At 32.0% G+C, this 20,851-nt stretch overlaps 3 protein-coding genes across 4 annotated transcripts; 1 reads left to right on the forward strand and 2 right to left on the reverse strand.

Annotated features, from left to right (window-relative positions):
- The first annotated feature begins 1,257 nt into the window (after positions 1-1,257).
- Positions 1,258-2,678, forward strand: LOC114388407 (lysine-rich arabinogalactan protein 19-like). The gene is made up of 2 exons (XM_028348888.1): positions 1,258-2,254; positions 2,345-2,678. Exons 1-2 carry the CDS (start codon positions 1,481-1,483, stop codon positions 2,441-2,443), a joined length of 873 nt encoding a protein of 290 aa, XP_028204689.1. The 5' UTR covers positions 1,258-1,480; the 3' UTR covers positions 2,444-2,678.
- On the reverse strand, positions 2,529-5,953 carry LOC114388414 (DNL-type zinc finger protein-like). 2 transcript variants are annotated; one of them, XM_028348909.1, is made up of 4 exons: positions 5,708-5,914; positions 5,502-5,625; positions 4,453-4,581; positions 2,529-2,766 (listed from the first exon to the last, which is right to left on the reverse strand). In XM_028348909.1, the coding sequence occupies exons 1-4, from the start codon at positions 5,830-5,832 to the stop codon at positions 2,743-2,745; spliced, it is 402 nt and encodes a 133-aa protein (XP_028204710.1). In that variant the 5' UTR covers positions 5,833-5,914; the 3' UTR covers positions 2,529-2,742. The 2 variants fall into 2 exon arrangements, with proteins under 2 accessions (XP_028204710.1, XP_028204701.1); XM_028348900.1 differs by having other exon boundaries at positions 2,591-2,773; positions 5,708-5,953.
- Positions 5,954-9,598: 3,645 nt separating this feature from the next.
- LOC114388427 (phosphate transporter PHO1 homolog 1-like) lies at positions 9,599-16,308 on the reverse strand. Its single transcript, XM_028348921.1, has 14 exons — positions 15,743-16,308; positions 15,333-15,633; positions 14,135-14,549; positions 13,979-14,027; positions 13,809-13,880; positions 13,418-13,547; positions 12,671-12,791; positions 12,335-12,584; positions 12,114-12,218; positions 11,906-11,950; positions 11,639-11,791; positions 10,888-11,166; positions 10,307-10,443; positions 9,599-10,025 (listed from the first exon to the last, which is right to left on the reverse strand). Exons 1-14 carry the CDS (start codon positions 15,962-15,964, stop codon positions 9,935-9,937), a joined length of 2,370 nt encoding a protein of 789 aa, XP_028204722.1. The 5' UTR covers positions 15,965-16,308; the 3' UTR covers positions 9,599-9,934.
- Between the last annotated feature and the right edge of the window lie 4,543 nt (positions 16,309-20,851).

The raw sequence follows: 20,851 nt of genomic DNA on the forward strand, positions 1-20,851 counted from the left end.
ATACAAGCGCTCGACACTTAAACATAGTAAATTCAATGCTTTGTCAGTACCTGACGCTCTCAAAGGCACCTAACGCTGCATGAAAGACTAGCATGTAGTGTACATTGGCTTCATTTTCTAGAATTTTCCTAGTAAATAAATATAAAAAAAAATACTACTAAAAAGTTGAGGTTACTTTCTTAACGTATAAAATACTAAAAACATGCAATAAAGCTTTAAAACATAGAGACATATGTATAAAATACGCTATAAATTTACATTAATTCTAGCTAGGTTTATCAGTGTAAACATTTTATGTGTTTTCCCTCAAACCTTCCCAGCCACGTAATATGATTAATATCCAAGGTTTTGTGGTGCTATTGAGGTGTTGTCTTACCAAGGAGACATATTCCCTTTTTTTTTTTATCGTTATACTTACATTTCGAAAATACATAGATAAAATGTAAAATATAGATACATTGATTCCCATTTCAATTCAGATTCATTTAATTCAAAATCCACTTAATATAAGTACAAAATGGTGTAACCCTTAACCGCATGATAACTTTGGTGGGTTCATAATAACTTCGGATGACTTACTAAAGATCATGACAGCATTAAAATTGTTACATAATAACAATGATATGCTGCAATGAAAATTATTATAGCTTTTCCATTTTTTTTAAATATTTCAAACCGTTGTACGAGGTAAATATATGTTCCCATCTTTACAAGTTTTGGTTTAGTCTACCTTATTCTTTTCAAGATCAGGAGCCAACTTTGAACCAATAAGGGCTGGCCCCAGAGATATCCTTCTAAGAAAGGGCAAGAGTTAACCTTTCGGATTGAAAACGATTGTGGCAGTGCCTCTTAGAGTGGTTGTCTCAATGCAACACCTCTAGTATGAAGTATAAACCACTGAGAAATTGATGTTTAATTGGTTGAAATAGCTAATTACTTTGTCTTCATCCACTTGTAGTCATTAAGAAACAATTCAACACTTCAATCACAGGTATTCTTTTATGAATTTAGATAAAATCTTCAGAGTAAAGATAATTCTATACCATCATTCAAATTAGTAAATGAAATTATGTTCTCATTAACATGAAACCCTTTATTCCTTTTTACCCTCCTTGCCCCATCCTACATCCACCCAACCTTTTATCTCATTAAACATGAAAATTAAGTCTACTTAAAATACAAGTTAGGCCATAACCATAATATGAACGTTGAATGTGTGAAGCTTTGATAAACATCTAAATGACTAGGACTTCTGATTTCCCTCATTGATGCAAGGGAAACTACATTGTACCTCTACTTTTTCCATTGTTAACGTTCCTTGTTAGATGATTAATATTTAAATTGTCACAATCACATGAAGGCTACATCTTTCCTTCCACACATAGTCCACACCATACGTTTCAACCTTGAGCTTCATCAAAGCCCATAATATAAGAAGCAAACTCTCCATTCTCAACCATATCACAACATTCAACATACAATGGCTGCAATTTTCTGGGCTTTGGCTATAATAAGCCTCTGCTGCAAGCTAGATTGCAATGCTCAAGCACCAGCAACTGTGCCGGTAAAGTTGCCACCTACAACTTTGCCACCTACAACCCCAACTGCAACATCTCCATCTTCCAGCACGCCACTGGCGGTAACACAACCACCCACAGTGGTGGCATCCCCTCCCACCACGAGTACACCACCAACCACATCCCAGCCACCTGCAAATGTAGCTCCCAAACCTGCTCCTGTGAAACCATCAGCTCCCAAAGTTGCACCTGCTTCAAGCCCAAAAGCCCCACCACCTCAAATTCCAATACCACAACCACCAAAACCTTCACCGGTCTCACCACCCCCGCTACCACCACCACCTGTTGCGTCACCACCACCATTACCACCACCAAAGATAGCACCAACACCAGCTAAAACACCTCCATCCCCTGCACCAGCAAAGGCAACACCAGCACCTGCACCCGCACCCACAAAGCCGGCACCAACACCATCACCTGTTCCTCCACCGCCAGCCGCAACTCCAGCACCAGCACCAGTGATAGAGGTACCAGCGCCAGCGCCAGCGCCAGTGATAGAGGTACCGGCTCCAGCGCCTGCACACCATAGGCATAGAAGGCACAGGCACAGACACAGACACAGAAGGCATCAAGCACCAGCTCCAGCTCCAACAATTATTCGCAAAAGTCCCCCAGCACCACCTGATTCCACAGCAGAATCAGACACAGCACCAGCACCATCACCAAGTCTGAATTTGGTAATATCTTTGTTTGATGAAATATCAAATTACAATTACAATTATATACAAATGTCACATTGTTTGATCCCATCTTTTTTCTACTGTCAGAATGCTGCGCCATCAAACCACCAGCAAGGGAGAAATATATGGGCAACAGCCGGACTTGCTATAATTGTTTTGCTGGCTGTCACTGGCTACAGCTGCTAGCAAGTGTCATGGGTGACCATGGATTCACTATAATAAGTTATTCGGTTTGCAAAATATAAAATCTTTTCAAGTGCATAGATCTGAATGATGAGAATCTATACCTATGATTCTTTCCATTTTTGTTGTTGTGATCTTTGCTCAGAAATATTAATGGATCTGAAATTTTGAATGATGGAAATAATCAGAAATGTCACACAAATTCTAGTTTTATATGTTATTACATCAAACTTGATCAGTTTCTGAGTCTATGTTTATTTTCTCCCGAAAGTCATATTCTGTGATAAGTCCCAGATTGTCAACTAGTTTGTGATGCTGTAGACATCCTGCACACTAGTAAGATGGCCATCATCAATAAGGTTTCCAGAAACAAAAGCTTATATAGCATCACAATATTAAAAGGTGACCACAAAATTGGCCCCAACATCATGAACACAGATTAACTTTTAACACATTTGCATTCACGATCCAACGCATCAGCCATTCCAAAAGTTATTGAACTTTCAGAATAAGCTGACATGCCACAATGCAATCATTCATGGAGCAGATATGGCATGTTGGCAGCTAGTGAAATGTTGATGTAGCAACAAAGATGGTCATAATTTAAAGCATCATTCATGAATATATTTGGAGACAACCCCTCATATCATCCCTAAAAAAAGTCAAAATACTTAATTATATGCAAATGTCAAGAAAATGAAGCTTTAGCTTGAGCAAACAAAAACAGCTTACTAAGTTATAAGCAACAAGCAATTGTTAATAACTTTTTATAGAAAACTACATATATGAAGCAATGTATGTCATACTCTCATTCTCTTTATAGTATGTGAAAGCAACGGTAAGAAGAGAAAATGACAATTATTTAATGGAAAAAGTTGCTACATATAGTATAACAGTATAACTGTATAAGAAAACCATTAACTTGCAGCAAAAGTAAAGATGAGCAATGGATATACTGCATTAACTATGCATAACAAAATTATATTTACTCTCTCTCTCTCTCTCTTCATATAATGAGTTTATATAAGCAAAGCTATGAACCCAGGCAACAAAGGTAAAAATGAGCAAGAGCTAGATTATATGAACTATGTATAACATAACGCCATGGTAAGGGTAAGTCATCGTTCAAATCTGATAAGTGGCCTTTCATTTATTTTTTTTTCCAGAAAAAAAAAAGCAGCAGTATTTCTAATTAAGAAGAATAGAAATATTGTTGATATTTGGAAAAAAGTTTCTACCTGTAAGAAAAAATAAAGTAATCATACATTTGCTCACCCTCTCTCTTTGGGCATATATATTGAGAGAAGAGGTTTATTATGACAGTGATAAGATTACATTTGGACTGTTAGATCATACATGTGTTCTATAGCTTAGAACAAAAAATATAATATATTGTTATATTTCTAATCCTAACCATACATGCAAGATTTTCAAGGACCATTTATCCAGTCTTCTCACCTCTCACACATCCCAGTTGTGTCCTTTATATGCGAGTGTATGAACTATGTCCAAAACCACACCATATATTTAACCCTTTGTCTTTTCCACAAAATCAGTTTCATTTCTGCCTCTATTTACTTTCAGATTGTAATTATTTTTTCTATAATTGAAACTCTGCACTGCACTCTGCAGGAATGCATATATCCTCAATCTTTCAATTTTTTTGTCATATTTGTTCTAAAAAGCAGAAACCACCATCTTAGATTTTGTTGGGACAATGCCTGGGGCCATACATATGACATCAGAATAAGGTTCCAGCAGGTCCTGCATAATATGTGTTTTCCCCCTTCCTTCATGAGGAGATACCTGTCCCCTATCCCACACTTACTAATTTACAGAACTCTCATAACTACATAAAAATAAGTTTTAATAAAATATTGGACAAATGCCAACCAGGAAAAGAGCATTAAAAGAAATAAAAGAGAATGCCAACACCATTTAGACATTACTGTTAAATATACAAATTCATCATACATGTTCACTATCAGTAGGACTCAAGAAATAATAGATACCTGTACAAAAACAGCACCCCTTTCATAAGCTAACCGATTTACAAGCCTCTCTGTTCTTTCACCACACAAGTTACATGTAAACTGTACAAGCAAACTTCTTCTTGGAAGATTTAAGTCAATACTAGTACCCTGGAAATGCAAAGTATAAATATATATCAATATCAAAGAACTATAGACAAAACAAATATTTGAGAAGAAGATCATGCATCATGATCTCTACCAAGTACCAACAAGAGAAATATACGATTAAGACCGTAATTCCATTACAACTTATCAAAAACAAGTTGCCTTCAGAATATCATAATGGAGGAAATTAAAAGCTATTCTTCTAATTTTAGATGTACAACTACATAATAAAGTGATAAAAAGTCAATAACAGAATGGGTCACAAATTGAGGCAAGAAAAAAAAAAGTTAAAACAAGATAACATTTTTGTAATTTATTAATAATAACATAAATTACAAGCAAAATAAAACCTCAGTCAGAAAAATCCAGAAACTAAAAACCATACAAATAACCCATTTTTTCTTTTCTTTTTGAGTTTCATTTATATGCACTCTCAGTGTAAAACAATATTACACAGACATTCAATAAGAACTCACTTTATATTAATGTAGTAAAATGATTAAATGTTATTAGATATGTATGTAACACAGTTTTATACTTACAGTGCATATAAATTAAATTCATTTTTCATTTATAATAACAGTAAAATAAGACTTAAATATATTTTTAGTCCCTCAAATTTAAAAGTTTGTTTGTTTTAGTCTCCCAAATTAAAACTTACATTTTTTTAGTCCCTCCAATTCCCAAAATGCTTTTAAAGTCCTTCATGATAGCCACAAATTGTTCATCTAAACCGTACAAAATCAGTCACAAGGACTAAAAAAACCATTTCACGAAATTTGGCGACTAAAAACTGCAAATTTTAGTTAGGAGACTAAAAAAGACAGCCCTAAACTTAAAGGACTAAAAACATATAATAATAATAATAATAATAATAATAATAATAATAATAATAATAATAATAATAATAATAAATCACTAACCGCTTCAGAATTGGGTGTTTCTGGTTGTGGGGCAGTCCCAGAATCGTGACCCAGCAAGCCGCGTACTCTAAACACCCGACGGGGAAGCTTTTGGGGTGCCACTGCTGCACCAGAAAACTTTGACCTGAAAGAAAAAATCCAAAATGAATGAAATTTAAAACTGTGTAATGAAAAGAGAGAAAGGGGTGTGTGGATAGAAACCTAACCTGGAGAGGCTAATGGAAGGAGGAGGGTTGAAGCAGCAGAGGGGGTGCATAGGTTTAGGGTGCCAGAGAGGAGGAAGGAATATAGGGGAACTATACAGTGCGCTTGCCGCCATTGGTGCTAGCATCTATCCGGCTCTTCACGGTATGGATTATACTTATATGAATTAACTCAAATCAATTCAAATACTTGGATTGAATAATTTTTATGTTTGAATCTAATTGAAACGGAAATAATAAAATTTGTTGAATTTTGAATTGGATTAAGAATCTTAATATTTAGATCTGTTGATTCACTAATCCAACCTCATTTATCTATTAATTATTATTATTAGGATAAATAATTATTTTTGTCTCTAAAAAATAAAATAAAATAAAATTTAATTATCGAAAATGTAAATAGTAGGACAAATTCATTTGATCGGTAATTTTTGTTTATTAATCTTAGGGAACTCAATACCAAGTAGAGAGAAAAATGTCACGATATTAATGTTTATATGGACATAAAAATGAAAGTTATTAATAAATACATCCTCAATTTAACAATTAATTAATATTTTCATCCTTCAATTATATATCTTATTGACAAATATATTCACAAAATATATAAGTCCAATCAGTTGAAATCAGTAACAAGAGAACTTTCTGATGCTTGTTATTGTAAATATTTATTATAACATATTATAATTAGGATTACATTTATGATGTAAACTTATCACATAGAAAATCAAGACTCAAGAGAAGACAAGGTAGAAATATGTTTTCAAATAAAAAATTGGTTTATCAAATCTTAAATGGATCATTTATAAGTAGAAGAAAACAAACATGAAAGATCTAACAACCGTAATTACAATGTCTTTATAGTTCCTCCTCTTGGTTAGTGATCACTTATGTATTTATAATAAACGTCAAAGAAAAAAGTGAGACTAATCTATCATTGAAAGTATAATTTGTCACTTTTTTTTAGGTCTATTATAATTATATACGTGGTCACAAACTGAGCAGGAAAACTATAAAACATCATAGTTATAGTTGCTAGACCTCTCATATTTGTTTTATTATACCTGAGGATAATCCATTTAAGATTTGACAATCTGATTTTTTATTTGAAAGTCTGCCCTTGTCTTACCTCCACTTAAATCTTAATTCATCTATGATAAATTGACATTGTAAATATAATTATAATCATAATACATTATAATAAATATTTGCAATAACAAAATTAGAAACTTTTAAGTCTAATGTAATGTTGGTGCATGTATTTTGTTACTGATGTCAACCAATTAGGTTTATATATTTAGTTGATATATTTGTCAGTGACTTATCTCATATGTCCATGTGAGCATCAATTTTGTGATATTTTCATCATTGCGTGTCACGTAGGCGAGTTTCCTAATATATTTATTTAAAAAAATTTATAAAAAAAACAATTACTAATTTAACTAAGAGAGAGTCCTCTCTTATTTTCTCACTCATTTAACTATTTGAGAACATTGGAATTTTTAAACTATAATACAATAGTTATAGTTTTTGAATTTGTAGGTTTCGTTGTGTGATTTAGGGTTTAGGGTTTCATGGTGTAGTTCTTGTTTATTATATTTTAATTTTTAAATCATGTTCAATATAGTATGTTGTTTATGTGATGACCATGATAATTTTCCTTACTTAAACTTTTCTTCCACCATTTGGTTACACGCAACAATTATAAATAATGCATTTGGATAATTAAAAATATGAGATTTTAAAAAACAATTGAAAAATTTAATGCTTTGACCTGCTGACTCAATCCAACCCTAATCGTTTACTAATAGGTTGGTTTGGGATGAGTTATATTTTTTTTTCTTGGAAAATTAACTAAAATCAACCGGTTCAAATTTAATTGAATTTGATCACAAATTTAACTAAACTCAACAAAAATCGATCCAAAAACACTCCTAAGAATCAATGTGTATAATGTTTTTGGTAATTTTATGGTCTAACTAAGATTTAAGTCTAACAATTCCTGCATAACAAAAAATAAGATTTAGCAATTAAGATTACTTTTATTTTTTACCCTTATGTTATAAATTAAAATATACAAATTAATTAATTGATTTAGCAATCTCTGTATAAAAAACAAATACTTTCTCATTGAAATTAAATTTATGTATCAATCAGTTTAAAATAATTCACACACATTATTCAATTAATTAATTTGGAGGTGATTGATAATATATAAGTTAAATTGTTGATGGAGATATAATATTAGTTAGATGATTAAAAAAAATTATAAAATATCACGAATTGAATCCTCCTTGTTAATAAAACTAACAATACAAATATCTAAATCTTTTTAGACTAACTCTCCCACTTATATATAATGCACTAAATTTACACTATGACTTTCAAAGCCCGAGGTATTGATTGGATCCAAAAGTGTGAGAGGAAGGTGATTGCGAAGTGTGTGTTACGAGCATGCATACGCTTCAACAAATTATACATGAGATTCAAGTCATCCAAAATCTAATTTACAAAGTATTTACATATGTTTACAACAAAATGTTTAAGAAAAGGGTAAAATAAATAGTAGATTACTTAATTTGTTCAAATAAGCGAACAAGCTTGATGTCAATAAAGGCACTACCAATTTTATTTAATTGGGATGAATCAGAACTACATTTAAGGGTCTATTTATTCACAGGAAAAGATGGAAAATAATGAATACATGTACTAAGTTAATTCAGCAATCGCTCGGGGTGTGTGGAAGAGGCTGAGTCAAAAAAATTATACACTTAAAGAAAAAATCGAATATAAATTTTTTTAAAATAAATTATTTTTCACATGTGAATATAGTGAATCTTTAGGCAACTGTATCAACTCTTTGAGTTATGCTGTCTAAGTGATTATCAAATATTTTATTTTATCCTTTTTGTTAAAAACAATAAAAAGAAAAAAAAACAATTATGAATTTCCAATTTTTTAGCATTAAATTTGTGTATCTATAACAATAGATAGATAGATTTTTGACAGGACAATAGATACTAGATAGATACATTAAATGTGGAATATCCGAATATATATAGATTGATTCTCTTTCAATTTCGATTGGATTCATTTAAATTCAAAATCCACTTATTAAAAACTAAAAAACTAAAAAGTACAGAATGGAGCAACCCTTCACCGCGTGATAACTTTGGTGGGTTCATGATAACTGTGGATGACTTGACTGAAGTCAAAATGACAACACTGAAATATTATATTATGTAACAAAATGATATATATGCTACATTGGATAATTATTTTTTGCCTAAAAAGCAAACATCGGATAATTATTATAATTTTCTAGTCTACCTGAGAATTATATTCAGACCAATTGTACGAGGTAAAGAGCAATGCATCTTGGGTCGTAAACAGTTGTGGACTTATTTGTGGTAGTGTCTTCAAGATTGGTTGTCTCGGTGCAATGCCTCTTGTATGAACCACTTTAAGAAATTGATGCTTGATTGGTTGAAATAGCTAATTGTACGTTCTGTATTCATTTATAAACAATTCAACACTTCAATCATATGTATTCTTTAGAGCTTAAGTGGAACACATTTATACTTGAAAATGATTGATTTTCATCACAATTATTTCAAAACTTTATCTAAACTGATCTTTAATTAGTTAATTAAGAATATTTATACTAATAATGCACCAAAATTAATTAACCTCATTTTGTATTGAATGAATATTTACAAAGCTTTCTTCTTTTTTTTTTCTTAGAAAAGTATATTGTCTTAGCATTGCTTTTTATGTTGAATATAGTATTTTAATTAGACCTTAACATGAACTTAGCAAGGGAATACTGCTAACATAATCAGTTAATCGGCAAAGTCATTTTAAGGAATAATTCGCTCATATTCCCAAAGCATGTTAGACCTCAACAATTTTATTGGAGAAAAACATGCGTTTTCGCTTTTCCCTCTCTTTAATTGTTGCAATTTTACATAATGTGGGATAAAATAAGGGATCTGAAAGTGCATGAAAACAACAGTTGAACCGCACCTTTTTCATTAATTTTCTATTTCATGTTAATGAAAAATTGTGTATAGAATTGAGGATGATATCTGGCAAATCATCAACCCAATGAAATAATCAAGTTGATCAATAATACATCAACTTGACTAAAAGACAACAAAATCTTCTCCTTGAAATACTTGTCTGGAAGCATCCCCTACCCTCGAATAAATCACCCAAATGACCTTATTATTAGTCTTCTTCATCCACTTCATGAAAAGGAAGTGGTACTATCTTCACTGCTCTAAACTTGCCAGCATTATTTAGATGCTCATTCTCCAATCTGCACCATAATAAAATACTATTTGTTATATATTTGTATGTAAAGTTTACATCATCGATTAAAACAAAAATTACGCTTGAATGATGTGTGGTGAGGGAAAATAAATAGTTAATGTTGTATACATTATTATCAAATCACAAATCATGATATCTGAAAAGTTTATTAAATCTAGTAAAAGTCATAACAACAATATAATTTTTAATTAGTTGATAGCATAAATTTTTTAATTCTGACCGTGCATAGAAATTAAACTAAAAGTAAGATTATGCTAACTCATTTACCTGAAGAAATTCCATAGCCCTCGTCTAATAACTTCAAGAGATGCTAAAAATAAGGATGTTACTCGATAATCAACGTTTTCAAAACTTGAATGAAGGACAGTTTGCAACCAAGCAAGCCTCAGAACAAGGTTTAATCCCTGCATAAATTGCCAAATCTTTTCATGGTCAAGGTCTAAAAGTGGAGGACGACCCCATATTTGTAAATCTCATGAAAAGAAATAAAAAAAAATTGCTTCTACAAAGTGTGCTTTTAATTAGTATAATTATTAGGCGAAATATAATCTTCTGTTGTTATATTTTGTCCTTTTTTGATCTAGATTTGGAATCTCACTTTAATTTTGTGTAATGGCCTTATCAGCATTTCTTTTGAGAATATGTTTATTCTCCACTTTGTGGCATTTTATTATCCTGAAACACCTAATAGTAAGGTTACTGTCCTCTTTGCTTTGACTATGATAAATATTAGCTAGTTTGTCTAATTTTGATAAGTGAAGCTACTAGCTTTTGGGGTGCCAATTGCATGCCAATGGCCCACACCATAGGCTCCTTAGTGAAGAAAGAGAGAGGGGCCTGATATGTACCATTGACAAGTAGTAAATGGCTTTTCTCTGAAGCATTAATTCATTCCTTAGCCATGGATTCTTTGAATTCATTTGGAGCAAACCCCAGTCTTTTACAAAGTCCCAGTACAATTGGTACATAGTTGCTGCACTTGACATGACCACAAGAACACAAAGCCATCCTACACTCCCATCTTTCTCATAAGCCACTTTTGCTCCTGCTGCTAACATTGCTGATACATATTTGCCTAGATTCACAAGGTGGCTTGTTTGCCCTTCATCAAACCATCTCCTAGCACACTGCAAAATGAATTAGGAGACATTAGTCCTATCCATTTCTTAATTATTGGATTGGATAATATGCTTCAAGGGAAGGAAAAGAGAAATATTTTGTAGCAAACTAGCATCGGAACCTGTGCATTGCATGGTTTTTAAGAAAAACAAAAAACAAGAAAGAATAATAAATGTAAAATAAATAAAAAAACTTAAATTGTCCAGCCAACACGATGACAGCTGAACAGTTTCAATAATACTATTGATTACGCTGACATCCCATGAGGTTTCTTGAGATTACACATAATCACCCTGCTTTTTTAACCAATAAGCAACCCCCTTAAGGATTACACTGTATAATGTGTTTCTTGGGTAATAGGGAGTGTCGGTGTAATGTATTTTAAATAATTGAGTAGTATAGGGATAAAAGAGTAAGGAATATTAGGAGAAATTTGACTAAATCTCAAGAAGTATAAGTTTAATTTACTCAATATTTTACCTGCATAGCCCTCCAATAATAGGGTAGAAATGACACTGCATAAGCTAGATCTCTATAGTGCTTTGTCCTCATGCAATATCCATAGTCCTGAGTTTTGTAGCTACCAGTTATATAGTAACATGCCACGTACTCAAGGTTCCTGAGCATTGGCACCTACAAAATAATGATACAATTATTAAATAAAATACTAATACAATTATTAAATAAAATACTAATCTGTTCCCTTAGAATAAGTTATTATTTGTTAGTAAAAAAGAGATTTAGTACCTGACTACAAAGTTGATCAGCCATGAAAAAATCCAGCATGACAACCTAAAAAGACGAGAGAAACCATTGAGGATATGTCCACTACAATAATTATTTTTGCTCAATATTTTTTTTCATTAAATTTCTTTTCAACTTTTTGAACAGTTAGTGGTAGTGTGTTTTGTGCCTGATGACATGATGCTACAATGATGATAGTGGGAAACACTACCTTGTAAAGGGGTGACAAAATTATGTTCCTTATCACACAAAGGAAACGGTAACGGCTTGACCGGTATATAATGTTGAAGGGGCATACTAGTATTAGTAAGAAGCCCTGCACGTGTAGTAACAATGTTAAATTTTCAGTTGAGCTATGATCTAAGTATTAGACATTAGTCTAGTTTCAAAAAAATTGCAAAAGTGAATGTAATATGTAATAAAACTATTTACCAGAAGAAGAAGCCCGGGAATGTCTTGAACCCTGGCATATGAATACCCTTTTGTCAGTAGAGTCAAATGAAGAAACATTACACCAACCACAGCACTCATTGCCATTGTGCAAATTAAGAATATGTCTCTATACTTGAGTTCCTTGGTAGGGGTTTGCTCAAAAATGAAGCTGTAGTTTATGCGAGTTTTTCTCCATGCAAGAGTGTTGCAACCATAAAGAAAGAAATGTAGGAACACAAGGCTGAACATGCTGCAAAACATAACATAAGTTATTGATGTGAAAATACCATGCACATTTGAATGAAATTTTTAGCTATGAAAATCAGGTTTATTTACCTAAGCACAGGGTAGACAGTTTCCATGTACACTGAATTTTGATGTGGTCTATACAAACCAGTCACATGAGCCATTATAGCATATCCCGCAAGAAGTGCCAAGAAGGTTCCAGTAAATAGTCCTGATTTTATTTGAAAGATAATCAGTTATGTTAGAACTTAGAAGTAACTTTCTATATAATCAACACTATTTATGCAAGAATGTTTGGCAATTTTGTATGGATTCACCGGTTAAATTCACCAAGAATGAATTATTATGAACAAGGAATTTCAAATTTGACCATTTTTTCCATGGTTTTAGCTTTGCCAGCAGGATCAATAGGTTTAGCCTTTTAGTTTTGCACAAACAAGGAAATGAAACTGATGTTATCATGATTATGTACAATAATTGCACTAAAAGAGGTATCATATTGTTAGTGAAACCCACATAGGCACCATAATGTGATGGTTCCCTAATATGTTGAGATGGCCTTTGTAAGGTTCATTCTTCATAAGGTAATGTATGGTTTAAATATGATAGAGTAGCATGGGACCTGTACTTCCCTTCCACCAAAGAGTGGACCAGTTCCTGCCATTCCTTTTAGCCTAGTGCCTTAAAAGGTTCCATATTGTGGTTTCTTTAGATACTAATGGTCACAAAGCAAACAAGCCTAAAGATCTCAACCAAAATGATTGACAAGCAAATGCAAAAGACATTGTAAAAGGTGAAAAATAAAAAAGACCAAATTCTTGGCTAAAACTAACTCACCAATGAAGAAAGTTACAGCATGAGATTCTTTGCGTTGGCTCGGTCTAAGGTATTTCATGGCCTTTCTTCGGTTGTCTTCAGCAAAATTTTTGATGAACAGTTCCTCAACTTCGTCGGCTAACTTCATCACCTGTCATTTCTCAGACTAATGAGCAAACAAAGCAAAGCTAGTTCACAAATTAAGTTAAAGAAACTCTTGTGCAAGTGACAGACAAGCATATCTAATTTTTATTTTGCATGACTCAAGGTCATCTAGTGGTGCACACATGAATCATAGGATTGTTGGCCACTTGAGATTGTCGGTGATCACACACATATTACATCAAAGTTTGACATGATGGAACTTAGATATTTTTGTATCACACAGTTTTCATTTGTGCCTGAGATTTACCTTGTCTGAGCTATTGAAATAGGAACTCTCAACCACTTTGATATAGATGGGAAGAATTTGTTTTTCAGTGACCTGAAAACCACATAGAAATGTTTTTTTTTTGTTTTGTTAATACACATATAATTGAAAACTAACTTCAACATCAACTTTGAAGCCTCTAATTCACTTACCTTATCAAATTTCTTCAGAATCTTTATAAATGCAAGCAAGTTCAAGTTCCTGAAAGAAAACATAAGATTTTGGCACATTAAATCCTATATATTTGTTAAGTTTATTAAACAAACAAGTTTACAAGTGACCATAGAAATTTGTGACTATATTTTTACCTGTAAACTTTGAGATACCCTAGTCCTTTGTAGAGTTCAATGAAACCTCCTTTGATCATCTTTTCAGCATGGTGCAAATTAGTTTTGTTTAGGTGAATGTTGTTGGCACCTTCTGGACCACATTTCCTTGAAGACTGATTGAGAAAATCTTCCCTGAGAAGGTAGCTTATGGCTGAGAAGGTTCGCGACGGCGTCGTCAAAGGAATGTTTATCCTCAGATTCTTCCCTTGGCAATTGATTACACGGCCAGAAAGTGTTCTCAGTTTTCCATCTTCTCTTTTAATCTGCATAGACTTGGCAAGTTCTTCTACACGAGGGAAATCTGAAAATGGAGCTTCATTTTTCTCAAAATCATCTGTGCTAGTAGTGTCTAGCATTTCTTCTTGTTGTGCTCTGCTCCTAACAGAGTCTTCCTCTGTTTGCAGTGAACAGAGTTTGAGATACACATAATTACTCATCATTTCCTCATATTATGTTTCATATAAAAATGATAAAAAAAAAGTGTTTAACTAGTTTCTTTCATGATAAAAAATTGTTTGTGTTTTGTGCTCATTTAGTTTGGTTGAATATTATATAGTACAAGTTTTTTTTCTCTCTTCCATATTTGACTATAATAAGCAAAACAAGAAAAATGCTATTTGCTTTGAAAGGATTTTTGTCAAACTCACATGAACTTTTTTTTTTGTCTAATCTCATTTTTCTTCTTCTAATTTTTAATTAATATTTATTTAAAAAAGAGACTATCATTCCACATTATTTTTGTGCAATTCGTACACATGTTCTACTAAATAGCATCACCGGAAAAGATATATGTTGTTTAACCATGCAGTGCTACTATTTAGTATGAATAACGTATACACAAAAGTAACATAGAATGATAACCCTTTCTCTAAACAATATTGATTAAAAAAAAATTAGATAAATATACAATAATAGAAAACTCTGGTTTGTTTGATTTAAACGAAAACCGTTTTGTAACATTTAACATTTTTCTTAAACATTTGATAGAAGTTAGGTGATTTAGTTATGATAAAGATTCCATATTGAAATGCATATAGGTTGACATATGTGCTCACATGATACAGAATGCCAATTGTAAGAAAATAATTGGAATGCAATAAAATTGTGAATAAATATTCAAATGAAGGACATTGAATCATGAAATATCTAAATTTAAAAGACAAGGTTGGTTATGTACCATTAGAGAATGTGCATGAGATAGATTGATCTTCCTTGGAGCCATGGGAAGAGCCTGCTTTGCTCTGCTGCTCCTTGAATGTGGTTTTGAGCATTAGGAGAATGTCCATTTGTTTTTTCAAGGAATCTCCTCTATCCATGAACTCTTTCTCCTTTGTTCTATAGAACTTGTTGACCTTGTTTAGTTGCTGGTCCAGACATGCAAAGAATTCTTTAGTAGCATCAGTGTCAGAAAATTGCTCTAACAGTTCAGTCTCGTACATGTCCCCATTAAAAGATGATGAAGCAAGTTTCCTATGGACCTGAAAAAGACCAAAACAAATTTCATGAATCAACCAAAATATTTACACATCAATATTATTGAACAAAGTTTGTTCCATATGTCTTAAGAGAAAAAGATTGAATAATTACTTGAATTGGTCCAGGCTCTCTATGTTGGTGGCCAAATAGAGAGTAGTTTCTTATTGATGAAAAGATGTACTTAGGTAAAGAAGTATTGTTGGGTGTATTGTTGGTGTTATTAATAAAATAATGGACATTTTTGAGGTCCTTCTTGAGTTGCCAGTAATCCACAAAGGCCTCTTTCCATTCTGGAATGAGTTGCCCCTCAAATTGCTTTGAGAACTTCACCATCTTCTTTGTTTGTTGTTCTTTGAAGAAACCTTAGAAGAAAGAAGCAGTAGTAGAGGCTCTAGTAGGTGATGCCTTGTGAATGCGTAATGGAAGTCCAAAATGACATTATATATGGGGCTGGAAAAGGTATTTTTTTTTTATTGATGTTGTGGTACTGATGCTCTTGAGCACATTCTATAATATACTTAGATCCTATGCTTCTCCACTACTGAGGATTTGGCATGTAAGAAATGGCTATGCTCGCCGGAAAGTAAACCAAACCACCACCGGTTAGGATCACTTCTCAGCCAACATGTCTTCATGAGGATTTTGAAAAGGGTGGGAATTTAAAGTGGTTGGTTCTGTCTGAGTAGGGACATATTGGACTATTCAGAATACACATAAGAGGATGATGACCATGCTTTTTCATTTCATAAAGTTTGCCACAATAATTCGCTAGCGAAAATCATTTTTAGCACAACGGTTGTTATTGTTAATTGTTAATTTGTTATTAACAAACAAACAAGCAATCAAGGGCATTTCTGATTTTTTTATATATAGATTTGTATTTAATGTGATGGTGTCCTATAAGTTAAGTCAAGAAATTGTTCAATAGTTAAAAAGCGAAACATATTGGCTAAATTATTTGCTAGCACACAAAGGTGCACTCTAATTAGCCCAGCCTGATTTCCACTAATTCAGGATAACTAAAAGCTTTTTCACAACCTCTCCACTTTCATTAAGCAACCCCTTTTGTTTTGTTTCATTGTAAAGTTGAGTCCATTGCTCACGTCTAAACCTAGAAGTTACACTCATGACTTTAAGAGCATCACAATTTCAATTTCGTCAATTTTTGGCAATTCAGTTCTAGGGACCTTTATTGATGAGTGGCAATGACAGGTCAATTTTGTACCACAACAAACCATAAGAGAACATAACCACCTCTTGCTTCCCTATTTCCGTGCCAAGAAGAAGAATATGTATAAAAATATATGGAAAAAAAAAGTAGTATAGTGAAATTTTGTATATCCAACACGTATTTGTACACTCTAGTGGCAAATCTTCATTCTTTAAATTATTAGAGGCATAGATTAGGCAACTTCCATCAGTTACATGTTGGAATCTGTGTACATGGGAAATAGTAGATAAGTTTCACTTTAATACGCGGTTTTGGTATGGAATAATTCCTCCCTACTGCATTTCCAATGTACTTAGGATAAGCAGCATATAATAGTGTGATGACATCTAATAAGGCTGGTAATATATTTGGCATACTAGTACCTTGCTAATAGCAATAGTGGCTGGCTGAGTGAAGGAGCTTCGGTGTTCTATTCCTTGGTTCTAAGCCCACTAGCTAGCCAACTTTTTGTAAACATGATGTGACCTTCCATGAAAAGCTACAAAAATTGTAACCATTAGTGATTTCAGTCAATGTTTAGATTAAAGCTGAGAGATATCAAACGTATTTTTACTCCATAAGTAACATTTTTTTCCTTCTTTATTCAATGTATATTGATTTTGTAATTTTAAATTAGAGTTCGTAAGAATTACTTTCCAAACTTTTAATCCAAGTATAACTCATAATTTTGAATAATTTTTATTAACTTTTTTTATATAAATTAAAAACATCAATTACGTGTTAGGTAAAGATTAATTAGGACCATAAAAATATAATAGTCTTGGACTATGTAATAATTTCGGGATCAAACAAACAAACAAAGGTGCCATCTTTTCAGTTTTCTTCCAGGACATGGATTGCAAAATCACCATTATAATTGTGGAGAACTGACAGCGCCCCTAAGATGGGTGTCTCAAAGATACGCTATTTTGAGGTTTCCTTTTTTTTTTTTTATATATATATATATATTTGGGGCCCCTCTTATGCATGAAAAGATATTTGCACAGAGAAATAAAAATCGTTTCTAAACTTATTATTAGCCCATGAAAAGCATATTATCAATATCATTTAACACTTGGCAAAAATAATCTAAAGGACAAGTAGGTTTCTAAGGATGGATTTGATTGGTAAATTCACCCCCTCCCGTATTAGCTTATTTGGATTAAGGATGAATTTGATTGGTAAACAATCTGTGTAACATGCACAGTTAAGGCAAAATCAGACAACTCAAAAGCATTAAGTACCAGCTACAATAAATATTCTTTCTCATCTTTGACATGTGAACAGAACTTCGTACCATCTCACTTAAATTTTGTATAAACTAAAATATCGGGAATTATGTGCATATGGTATTCAATCATGGGCTTCAATTTATATAAACATTAGTGGAAAAAATTGAAGAGAAAGTGATAGTTTCTAATGATAGAGGAGCTAGTCTAACAAAGTACCCAATTTGCGTGCTAGAACAAAAATAGTAACCCAAATTAAAACTCTATCTCTTGCTTATACATAAGCCAATAGTAATTAGTTAATTAATATTGATCTTGATATAAGATCAATTTGCATGGATAAGTAAATTAATTAAGAAGGAAAAGTTAAACAGATATACTTCACCTATTATAGGAAAATGATTTAATAATTAACATTTGTAAGAGAGACATGTATTTCCACGTAGGAAAAGATAAAGTTATCTACGAAATCTTAGGGGGTTCAGGCGTGTGGCGTCAATGACAGGGCATGAAAATGATGGTCTGATTAGGATAGCATATAACATTTGGTGCGCCCCGGCAAGAGCCTCTACCCAACCCACCAGTGTGTTCATTCAATTTTCCTTGTGCATCATTATTTACATTATCATGTTACCATATGCAACGTTTTTTTTTACACACAATTGCATGCATTTGACCCTACATAGGCCTTTTGATCTTGACCAGTGTTTGAACAACGTGGGCCAGTCACAAAAGCATGTCTACCAAACAGTGATAATAGTTTCTTTTCTTATGTTCATTGCACAATATTAGAGACAACAGTTGAGCAGCATAAAATGAGTATGTTTTAATGAAATATCTCTAGAGTGTGGCATTGTAAACTTGGATGAATTAATTTCTTCCTTTTTTTATGGGGAAGTCATCGAGAATTCAAGTTATGTTTTTCTGAATGGGAATAAGAATTGGTCAGATTTTGACTTGCTGAAACTTGTTTAATCAAACATTGAGTATACTTTTTCATCATGTTATCGGTGTAACGATTTTATCATTTTTATAAATGATTAATCTTTATTTGAAATCTTAATTATCATTAATAGGATCTTTCTTTTCTTACCAAGAATCAAGTATGAGAAAAAAAAAATGTTTCCATGCATATTTTTCTTGCACTAATTTATCTCTTTACCATCCGCCAGAATTTATTATCTTTTAACATGTACATATATAATTGAATTAAAAACTTTATTTCACTAATTAATGGATGATTTAAGTGGTACACGTTTATTTTTCTTTAAATAAAGTTTCAAATTCAAATTATATATATATATATATATATATATATATATATATATATATATATATATATATATATATATATATATATATATATATATATATATAATCTCATGAGAAGAGTTGATTATTGGTACGATATTGTAGATGTAAAAAAAACAGCATATTGATATTTTTGTCTCAATTAAAATTGTCTTTATCGACCATAACTGTAGTCTAATCACCGTTAGACTTTATCTCTCCATGAGAAGAGTTAATTAAACCATGTTTAGATATGTTTGCCTCAATGTACAAAAAAAAGAAGATATTTTTGTCTCAATTCAAATTTTCTCTATCAATCTTAACAATAGTCTGATTAAAATTAAACTTATATCTCCCAAGAAACTTTCCCTATTGGATGCATAGATAAATATGAGGACTGTTATCCACTTTAATTAGTTGTTGTGCCTTAGCATTTAATATATTTTTTTTTGTGAAAAAATCTATTAGTTCTTTTGTTTCTCAAAATTAAATTTAAAGATATTATCATATTTTATCATTTAATTTTTAATTTTTTTCTCTCTTATCTTCTTTCGACATTTTTTTTCTCATCTCTTCGTTACAACTTCTCTTATATGATATTATTCTTTTTTTTCTTTAAAATTATCGTTAACACATCACTATTATCACCATGATCATTGTCATATTCACTGTCATAACCGTCATCATTGTCATGACCACCATCATTGGTGGAGGCTATGACAACAATGACAATAATAACGATAACAATGACAATAATAACGATGACAATGACGATAGTAGAGACCAACCAGTATAAATCTCTTTGTACATTTGTCTTTTGCCCTCGTTTGTTTTTTCTTTCATGACCGTGGGTTTTTTTATCTCTTGTGAAAACGTGTTTTAAATTTGTTAAGTATGGTTTGTCTTATCACATTTGTTAAAACCTTGTTTTCTTATCTTTAGAGGCAGACGATAATCTTTCTCTCTCAAAAAAGTTCCCAAAAAATTTTATATCTCAATTCAATTCCCTCTTGTAATTTTTATCTTTACAACAGCTATATACTTGATATTATGATTGGTATATTATTCCTTAAGTTTTGGATATTATATCTACCTTTTTCTATTATGTGTCTACAACCTTTGTATAGTGTAAATATGACACCGAGAGTTATACTAATCCTATTAAGATGATTATTATCTTTTTAGAAATCTAAGACGGTTTTTGCTACCTCTTTATTTTGAACTCGAAAGCTAGTTCAATATTTTGCTATGTCCCGAAGGGTCATAATTTTATTATTATAACTCTTTTGCACTTAATATATTAATATGAATTTAGGGTGGTTAAGTCACCACCAATAAAGTTAAGGTTAAACACTTTTTAGCTAAAGTGCTACAACACTTCTATTTCCAATTAATATTTCCAAAAATCAAAGCATTTCACAACAATTGAATCCTAGGGTAAATAGTCATTTTTGTCCCTAAATGTGTAATTCACTGACAAATTTGTCCCTG

Source organism: Glycine soja, chromosome 2, assembly GCF_004193775.1.
Source record: "Glycine soja cultivar W05 chromosome 2, ASM419377v2, whole genome shotgun sequence".
NCBI lineage: Eukaryota > Viridiplantae > Streptophyta > Magnoliopsida > Fabales > Fabaceae > Glycine > Glycine soja.

Bases quoted from the DNA above. Each gene is read 5' to 3' on its own strand.
- LOC114388427 (XM_028348921.1), bottom strand. From the start codon at position 15,964: ATGGTGAAGTTCTCAAAGCAATTTGAGGGGCAACTCATTCCAGAATGG. The intron at 11,951-12,113 runs GTAGTGTTTCCC...TCGTCTTTTTAG, and splicing joins TTTTGTCACCCCTTTACAAG to GTTGTCATGCTGGATTTTTT. The intron at 11,792-11,905 runs GTACTAAATCTC...ATTATTTTGTAG, and splicing joins CTGATCAACTTTGTAGTCAG to GTGCCAATGCTCAGGAACCT.
- LOC114388414 (XM_028348900.1), bottom strand. From the start codon at position 5,832: ATGCTAGCACCAATGGCGGCAAGCGCACTGTATAGTTCCCCTATATTC. The intron at 4,582-5,501 runs GTTAGTGATTTA...TTGCATTTCCAG, and splicing joins AAACACCCAATTCTGAAGCG to GGTACTAGTATTGACTTAAA. The intron at 2,774-4,452 runs GTATCTATTATT...CCATCTTACTAG, and splicing joins GGGGTGCTGTTTTTGTACAG to TGTGCAGGATGTCTACAGCA.
- LOC114388407 (XM_028348888.1), top strand. From the start codon at position 1,481: ATGGCTGCAATTTTCTGGGCTTTGGCTATAATAAGCCTCTGCTGCAAG. The intron at 2,255-2,344 runs GTAATATCTTTG...TTCTACTGTCAG, and splicing joins CATCACCAAGTCTGAATTTG to AATGCTGCGCCATCAAACCA.